At 45.0% G+C, this 9,129-nt stretch overlaps 2 protein-coding genes across 2 annotated transcripts in view; both read left to right on the plus strand.

The window, feature by feature from the left end:
- The first annotated feature begins 2,350 nt into the window (after positions 1-2,350).
- Positions 2,351-6,042, plus strand: LOC118425376 (toll-like receptor 4). Its single transcript, XM_035834184.1, has 2 exons — positions 2,351-3,363; positions 5,625-6,042. Exons 1-2 carry the CDS (start codon positions 2,351-2,353, stop codon positions 6,040-6,042), a joined length of 1,431 nt encoding a protein of 476 aa, XP_035690077.1.
- A 2,647-nt stretch (positions 6,043-8,689) lies between these two features.
- The window catches only part of LOC118425377 (hydroxyacid oxidase 1-like), a 4,934-nt gene continuing 4,494 nt past the window's right edge, over positions 8,690-9,129 (plus strand). The window contains exon 1 of the mRNA XM_035834185.1: positions 8,690-8,829. Within this exon, the coding sequence (XP_035690078.1) occupies positions 8,690-8,829 (140 nt within the window). The remainder of the gene's footprint in view (positions 8,830-9,129) is intronic.

The following is a 9,129-nucleotide window of genomic DNA, read 5'->3' on the forward strand; positions in this document are numbered from 1 at the left end:
GTTTGTCCTGAGCCCGACATCATATGATCTGTCTGAGAGAGCAAAGTTCGCATATAGCAGCTTTTGCACCAACTATTTCAGAAAAGGTATAGTAAGATTGTGTCAAGAGTCAGTTTCGACGAAAATATCAATGCCATAATGATGTATTGCAGAATCAGATTTCAACCGGGATATAAAGTCAAACCCGACAATAGTATCCATTGTATAGTTGATTAGACACTAGTTTTATGTACTTACCTCTCTTAGTTCTTGAGACTGTGTATGCAATTAGCCCTCGGGCATGATTTGCAAATAAATGATTTATGTATAAAACACCAAGAAAACACCCTCTCCTCTCCTATCGGGAAATAAACTCCCATTGAAAAGGAATCGAATATCATTTATGCCAGGGTTTCGTCACTTCAGCAAATTCAATATCCGCAACGCCCTATACTTATCAGGTGTTTGTATTTCCCATAGGTTCACAACAGAACAGATCGACATGGACTCTAAACCCGCTTTTCTCGCAGTCTGCTTAGCTGTGGTTTCCGCGCTCATCACCCAACATGGACGGGTTAGAGGACAACTCTCCCCGCCTGTGTGTCAGACCTGGAACTCAACAACCGTGGTGTGTACAGGAGATACTCCAACCCGCGCGCCTCTAACCCAAGTACCGCCAGGCATCCCCGAGTCTGTCATCACCTTGGATCTCAGTTTTAACAACATAACTGTACTGTACAACGGCTCGTTTAGTGGGCTAAGAAACCTAAAATCCTTAGATCTGTACGACAATATTCTACAGACCATCGAGATCGCCGCGTTCGCTGGGTTGGGGAATTTGGAACGTCTTGATATGGGGTTGTCGTTACCCCAAAACATCTTTTTAAAGCCAAAATATGCTCTTAAAAATAAACTTTTTCGAGATCTGCGAAGTCTGAACTATCTGGTGGTGCAAACGTGGACCAAGACAATCAGCAAGGAAGTGTTCACGGGATTATCTAACCTAAGGCAATTAGAACTCGGTGTGGAAAATATTAACCATTTACCCGATCACATTTTTGATACTTTAATTTCGCTGGAAAGTCTGAAGATAGAGGAACTTGGCGATGACACAAGTCCCACCATCAGAAGAGTCCACAGCGGAAGTGGGTTCTTACAACGACGCCAGCTGTGGGCTCCTCTGCACAACCTAAGCAAATTGAGTCTCTATCATCTACCAAGAGTCACCGATCTCTACTTTGGACCTGTGTTTGCAAACCTGTCTAACTTAGAGACTGTAGAAATAGATTCATATCATGACTATTCCCTCAGTGTTGAAATGTTCCGGCCGCTGTTACTAACTCTGAAACATTTACTCGCTGCGTGTATTCTACCAAGCTACGAGCTTTGTTCAATACATGAGGAGCCCGGCCTGCTGACGTCACTCACACATCTGCAGACGTTAGACCTCCGTCTTGGTTATATTCCGGGTATTCTGGAAGTTCTGCCTGAACTACGACACACGCAGATTCAGGAGTTGGCATTTCGAATTCGCATGTTGGGAAACGGAACGGGCAACATAACATCTGATACACTTGCGGGAATAAAGGGTCTGAAATACTTAAAAACTTTGCTTTTAGGTATTGATAACATTGACGTCATACAAACTGACGCCTTTGCAGGTCTGTCACACTTACAAAGCTTGGACTTGTATGGAGACAGCTGGGGTTCGGATTGGGGCGATTTGAAAATACAAAAAAAGGCGTTCCGCGGACTGTCCACACTCACTTATCTTAACTTGACAGGGAACCTTGTTCCTACTTTACCACAAGGCGTTTTTGATGGCCTGACCTCCCTCACTCATCTTGACTTGAACAACTTGGAAACCTCCCAGGCTCAGCTTCCAGAGACCTTAGACTATCTTGATCTCAGTGGCAATCAGATACGTACCGAATACACACGTCAAACACCATGTTACTTCCCTTTATCATTTAACTTCAGTGGTTTAAAAACCGTGAATCATCTGGATTTGAGTAATAATGCCTTGACATTTTTCGATTTCCGTTGCCTACCTGGGAATATTACTGCGCTGTATTTGCAGGACAACAAAATTACAGGCCTGTACAGATTCTGTGACAATGGCATTGTGTACCTTGACCTTTCTAACAATAAGATCAACAGGTATTCCGAACAGCCACAGCCATGTGAGAGTTTAGAAACACTTCGACTGGATAACACTGGAATGGATTACGACTGGAAATCATTGAATTTCTCAAACCTACAAACTTTGACTGCTTCGCACAACCACATCCAGCGTATCGAAACAGATCATTTCCCATTGTTTGTCCAACTGGAACATCTAGATCTCAGTCATAACGACATCAACGCCGTCATGCCCTTCGCTTTCGGTGGACTATCGCGGCTGAGATTCCTGGAACTTAGTCATAACGACATTCACGCCGTCATGCCATCCACATTCCGTGGACTATCGCGGCTGAGTTTCCTGGATCTTAGTAACAACCAAATACAAAACATAGCAGAGAAAACATTTGAAGGATTGGGCAACCTCACACACCTAAACCTGGCATTCAACGGGATAGCAGTGATAGGGGACGCCTTTCTCCGTCTGTACGAATTAAAGTATTTGGATATGAGTGGAAATAAATTAGCTGTTTTAAATCAAACAACACTGGGTCCTGTTGTCAACCGGTTACAGACTATTGATGTTGCTGACAACCCGTTTTTGTGTGACTGTAACTTACTGTGGTTTCTTGAGTGGGCCAACGATAAGTACGACAGGGTGTCGAACTTGTACAACCCTTATCCTGACTTTCGTCGAGGCTACACATGTTCTCGAGCTCGTCCAGCACAACTGCGCGGAAGACGTTTGATAGACGGATTGGTCCAGAAAAAACGATCCACCGACAGAAAGGATTCATCGGAACGAACGTTTTTTGACACAGTCTGTAGTCATGGATTCCAGCCAAACCGCCTCCTGGCTTGTGTGCTCGCCTCTTCCGGCATCTTCGTCGCCATGATGACCATTTTCTTGGTTGACTACAACATCGATCGTGTTCAGTACTACATGTGGAAATTGCTGAGACCGAAGATTGGCGAAGTAGAGAACCAAGAGCCGCCCAGATACACGCACGATGCTTTTATTGTCTACAGCAGCAAGGACGCTATGTGGGTTGACAATGAAGCAATAGAAAATCTGGAACCTGACTACAGTCTGCTCATAGACGAAAGGGACTTTGCAGTCGGCGCTCCCATTGTGGAAAACATCGCGGATGCCGTGGAAAACAGCCGGAGAACCGTCTGCCTCATCACCAGGAACTTCCTGAAGAGTAGGTGGTGCGAGTACGAGTTCCAGATGGCCCAGTACCACATGTTCAACCGCAACGGGTATTGGCCAAAAACTGACAAAAGCGTTATATTTGGGCAAAGTTGCTTGGTATATCAGGTCCTGGCGTAGACTCCCTTGAAATAAGCCTGTTTGTTCTACCGTCAGACGGCCGTTGCCATGGCAACGGCCACTATGGGCCTTTCCCTATGCTTAACTATGGGACTTAGTGTGAAAGCGCCTTTGGCCCGAAACCCGCACCCCCCCCCCTTTTTTCTGCGGCAACTAACCTTGAATCTAACCCTAAATCACTCCTAACGTAACAACAGACACAGATTGTCTCCGTTTTCATGAAAAAAGCAGCCAGAATAGTGAATTTGATCAGATAATGAGACCACTAAATGGCCGGTTCTATGAGCCCTGTACGGGGCCTAGCTAGTGGCAGGTGCCAAAGTACAAAGTTGCCGAAATCTCAGCAACCGCTTGAAAGTGGGAAAAGTTAATTGGCAGAAGTTTACATCTTTACTAGTTTCGTTGTATGAACGAAAAAAAATCCAAGGTCAAGTTCGTTCAAGGTAGCAGAACACAGTATTAATGGGCGAACCCCGGGGTGTATGACGCGGGTACATAAAATAGTACGGATAAACTTGTTGAAGGAGAGGTACAAAGCCTTATTTGAGGGGCAGCCAGATATAACCTGTGCTACGTGGTCACGGAAGGTGTCGACTCTGAGACTGCATGGTTTGGATTGTGAAAGTTTTCTATTTTGTGTATAAATGCGCTCCATTACGCAACTGCCTTTCTAGTGTGAGCCGGCTGCAGTTCTGTGACCTCCGCAGAGGGGCATTTCAAAGAGGGCGTGAGAAGACGATACGCCGACAGTATTTTGTTTTTTTTTTAATATATTGTACCTTGTACCTTCAACTCAAACATCTCCGATTTTGGTATTCCAAAAGTGCACCCTACTATATTTTTCAATGCGTCGAAGCTAGTCACCTTGAGGAGGGTCTGCATGGGGGGGTCTTGGTAACGCTTAACGGTGAATTAAGGAGGCCCGATAACGGTTAACGGCAAATTCAGGAGGTCCGGTAACGCTTAACGGTAAATTCAGGAGGGGTTACAAAACATAACAGTAACGTTCACGTTCGTTCCTATTCGTACAATGCTAGATTAGGTTATCTCGATGGTTAAAAATATCTGACTAATGGCATTGGAAGGAAAAGGTGCCCAGAATCCAGAGGAATGACAGGGACAATGTCTCAATTTCATTTGCTTCCCTGTGTCAGTGTTCCCAGAGGAGGCGATAGCAAATTTCATTTAGGGTGTTTGATCTATTCCTGACAAAATTTCCAGCACATGGAGTGCCGAAGGCGCGACGCATCCTAGGGGGCCCGGGGGTATGCTCCCCCGGGAAATTTTTAAAAATCATGACCGTCTGAAATGCTATATTCCCTACATTTTCCGGCAAATTTTGCCGACAGAATAATGAAATTTTCATCAAAATTACACATGGTTGTAGCTATGACCTCCGACATATTTTCACCATTTAGAGCTCGGAAGGCACGAAACATTACAAGATAAGTCCGGGGAAATTTAAAAATCTGGACCGTCTGAAATGCCATTTCCTGCATTTTGAAGAACAAATTTTGCTGGCCAACGAAGCTAAATCAAATGACATTTTATTAGAGAGAAAAGTTTTTTGGGCGACGACCAACGCCCCAAACACATTTTCGCCATGTCGTCGTGAGCGCCAAAGGCGCAATCCGTACGTCGCAAGGGAGATCCGGAAAAACCTCATTTTATGCATTGCGCGAGGAGTAAATTATACCTGAAACTACGCTTGACACTGAAGTCTGTATGAGTGAAAAGGTTTTTGGGGGCGACGCTTCTGCAACATATTTTTACCCGAAGCGGCCGGGACGGTCGAAGAAATTTTCAAATCTGGAAACACCATTTCCTGCATTTTCAGGGGTTCTATCTGGCATTTGACTTCGTGGGTATAACTTGTATACGAAGAATATCTTCTTGGTAACGCTTAACGGTGAATTGGGGATAACAAATAACGATTAACGTTGAATTAAAACGACCAATAACGCTTCACGAAGAATATACCAATAACGATTAACGTTGAATTAGAGCGGGTCGGTAACGATTAACGGTGAATTAAAATGGCTCATAACGCTTAACGGAAAAGGGCATGCAGGCCCTCCTTGAGGCCCTTAACTATAGAAATCCCCATAGGCCGAAAACTGTGTTCTGCTACCTTTGAGGAGGGGGGAGGGAGGCGTCTCATTCTGGTGTTTCTGGAGAGGATTCCTGCCAGGATGCTGAAACGGTTCCGCCATCTGAACGCCGTAATGAAGAGGGACACGTACCTGACGTGGCCGGGCGACGTGCGGAAAAGGCCGCTGTTCTGGAAGCGGCTGCGAGACGCTCTGGGCGATCCTCTACCCCGGGACCCAGAGCCTCAGCAGCAGGCACAAGATCCAGAACGGGACATTCCGGAACAGCAGGTACAAGATCCAGAACGGAACATTCCGGAACAGCAGGTACAAGATCCGGTCGAGAACAATCCGGAACCGGCAAGGAACATTGTGGAAGTACAGATACACGCACCCATGCGGAATATTCGGAACAGCAAGATGATATTCTATTACCAGAGCCAGACGACCTGTGGCTTGGAGATGGGGATGACGTGCCTCTCCTACCTCTGTAGGAGGTTTGATCTCAAGCAAATTTGAACTGTAACCTCCAGTCTTTTGTGACTTTACGTTTTGTAGATAGAACATATGACAGTGAGTTCACAACGCCCCCTCCCTCTGTTAAGGAATGGTGGTAACGATGTAAATAGATATTTAATTTCTCTGCCTGTAGCATTGCATTTTTTCAGTATCATGACGTTACAATTCATATTGAATTCGCATTTTAGTGTTTACTATTGTTGTGGATTTCGGTTTTGTGTGGACATAGATGATATTACCATGTATCAATATGTAAGTTTCATCGACAAGTTTGGATTTTACTTTGATGTCAATTGATATTTGTTGCGATGAGATATAAATTGGTGCTCTTTATCGTGAGATTCAATCGGAGACCGTTAACACGGTTGTTAGAATAGTATAAACATAATTGTATTGTTGTAGCTATGTACATGCACTATTATGAATAATGGTACCAAAACGTAATACAGTTTGCACATGGTCCCATGCGAAACAGGGCGGTGAAGTATCCTCTGAAAGCAAACTTTGTACAGCAGCACTCAGGCATCCTCCTACGCAGGGACATCCAGCAGCCAAACTACCTGTCTGGATGTGCCCTGCTCTTTCAGCCGTCACCCTTAAGTTATTTCCTGACCGCCCTGCTTATAAATATTAATGAGTAACCCTTATACATGCGAGACAGCTTTTGAAAACGGAAAGCCTATTCTCTGATTGGCTGACATTTAGTTTTTTTTTGGGGGGGGGGCGTCCACAGGAACTAAGAGTGGCGTTTGAAAGAGCAGGGGACATCCAGACAGGCGGTTTGGCTGTTGGATGTCCCTGAGGATGCACTCAGGCACCTACCTTTGCGTCGACCCGGTCATGTTTACAGTACCTAATGGATAGATCACGCAGGAACCGATCCCCAAGAACTCTCATGTTTACAGTATCATAGGTAGAGAATGCGGTAATTCAGAGGTCCCAGGTTTTGGCGTCCAGAGTGTACAGGTGTACGTGACGCTGAATAAATGTACGTATCTGAACCACGGCAGTCATCGGTCTGTTTCATCGTGACTTAAGTCGCATCCGGAGGATCTCGGAGACGAGACCAAATTACAGCTACGGGTTGTAAATCTCAGTCCAGAAAAAAAAATCGTCATGATCCATCAAGAGGTTCTTGAGTTATACTGTCTGCCCAAATCCGGAAAACACTGACACACACACACAGACACACACACACACACACACACACACACACACACACACACACACACACACACACACACACACACAACTTGACGATATCTCCCTTTTAATTTTTCGTGGAGATAACAATGGGGCCTTTGCAGATGGCCTCGGAAATGCTGTTCACGTTTCGAGAAGTTGGAAAAATTAGAATTAAAAAAAATCAGCAGAGGGGCCAACTTTCAATATTCGACCTGGATACCGGTACTGTACAATACGACACAAAGATTGTCCAGACTTGAGAAAATACATTTTATCACGTAGTTGTCACACTGGTCTGTACTAGTAACCATACGACCTTGTTGCAAGCATTGCAAATTGTCATGGACGAAGTGGTTAAAACAACTGTTTAATTCCACTCAGGTGTCTAATTCTTGTGCTGTTATGTTTAAAATGCACAGGCACGGCTCTGACATTGTTGGCGTGACAGTGGGGAAAGAGAATGGGCAAACAGCTTGCTTATCAGGAATATCCAGTCTCCAAGCAGACGTGTGAGCTTGATGAAAAATAGAGATGAATTCGGCCAAATAGGGACAAATAAGTTGCCATGGGATTTCAGTCAGCATTTTGCAGTCTATCCGGCCGGTCAGTTCACTCCCAAGCCAAGTTGGCCAAAGTCCCATATTACAGGCCGGAGTCTGGTAGAGACTAGGGGTATCCTAATATACAAATGAGTAAAGTGAGCATCTTGCCTGACATGGAGAAGCGACTTTTACCACGCAGTGCCAACACATGTCCATAACACCTTCATTCCAAACACTTTATTGAGATCTTGATTAGTGACGTTTATCACATATGTTTAAAATGATACCATTATTGTCATTATTTCTTCAGATCAGATAATATACGATGCATAACACCAAATGAACTTTGTCCATAGCTATGATCCAGCAGAAACGCTTGTGCGGTGCTTACAATGGCTAACTGCAGCCGACTCTCGCTAGTACAAAGACAGTTGCGTAACGAGGCGCATGTATACACGAACTGGAAAAACTTCACAACCAAAACCATACAGTCTCATTAACAGACATATTCCTTTCCCACGCAGCACAAGTTATACCTGGCTGCCTCTCAAATGAATAAGAATTTACTCCAAGCCTTCAACAATGGACCTATCCTGTCGAATGCCATATCGAACAGATAGAATCCCCAATTCTATTTCGAACATCTCCGTCAAAAACTGCCCCAGTGGGACAGAAATTACTATTTTTGACGGAGGCGTGTTCGAAATAGAACCATGATCGAACAGGGGGCGGGGCTTCGGGATCGGTCCATTCGATACGTTAAGCACTTTATGTAAAGTTCCGCGTCATAGCCCCCGGGGGTCGCGGATGAATACTAGTTCTGCTACCTTGGATCTTGAACACCAACTTAGCCAGGCACTACCGGAAGCCTGTCTGTACGAGCGCTGTTCTGCCCACTCCTGGTCCGTGTTTAGTCCACGATGTCTATCGCCACTCTAACCTCCATAGCAGGTTTTGAGAAGTCTGCACAGGAGAAGTTGCTGGATTATGTCTGGTCGTACTACAGCCGTCCCGCAGGCACCGGACAAACCTACCAAGATAACATGGATGCCTTCCGGCGGTAAGCAGTTGTTAACTAGTTTATAGTAGAGTAGATTCATCCCTCAAGCTACCGACATCTTGCACACTGCAGTCGTCCAATATGTCTCACTGAGGAATGACTGCGGTGCGATAGATGTCGATTAGCTGAGGGATGAGTCCACTCTACTATATACAGCTGTTAACTAGTTGATATTGCAGTTTCTCGGTAAGGCTAAAGCCCCCTTTACAAATCAAGAATTTAGCTAAGCCGAGTTGTCAGCGAGCTCTAAATTACGAGGAGGTATAACCCTGATGCCGACGAAGAAACTCTGCCATTGTC

The sequence above is a fragment of the Branchiostoma floridae genome, chromosome 11, assembly GCF_000003815.2.
Source record: "Branchiostoma floridae strain S238N-H82 chromosome 11, Bfl_VNyyK, whole genome shotgun sequence".
NCBI classification, from domain to species: Eukaryota; Metazoa; Chordata; class Leptocardii; order Amphioxiformes; family Branchiostomatidae; genus Branchiostoma; species Branchiostoma floridae.

Coding starts and splice junctions, on each gene's coding strand:
- LOC118425376 (XM_035834184.1), top strand. CDS start 2,351: ATGCCCTTCGCTTTCGGTGGACTATCGCGGCTGAGATTCCTGGAACTT. Junction 3,364..5,624: donor CACATGTTCAACCGCAACGG/GTATTGGCCAAA, acceptor GATTCCTGCCAG/GATGCTGAAACGGTTCCGCC.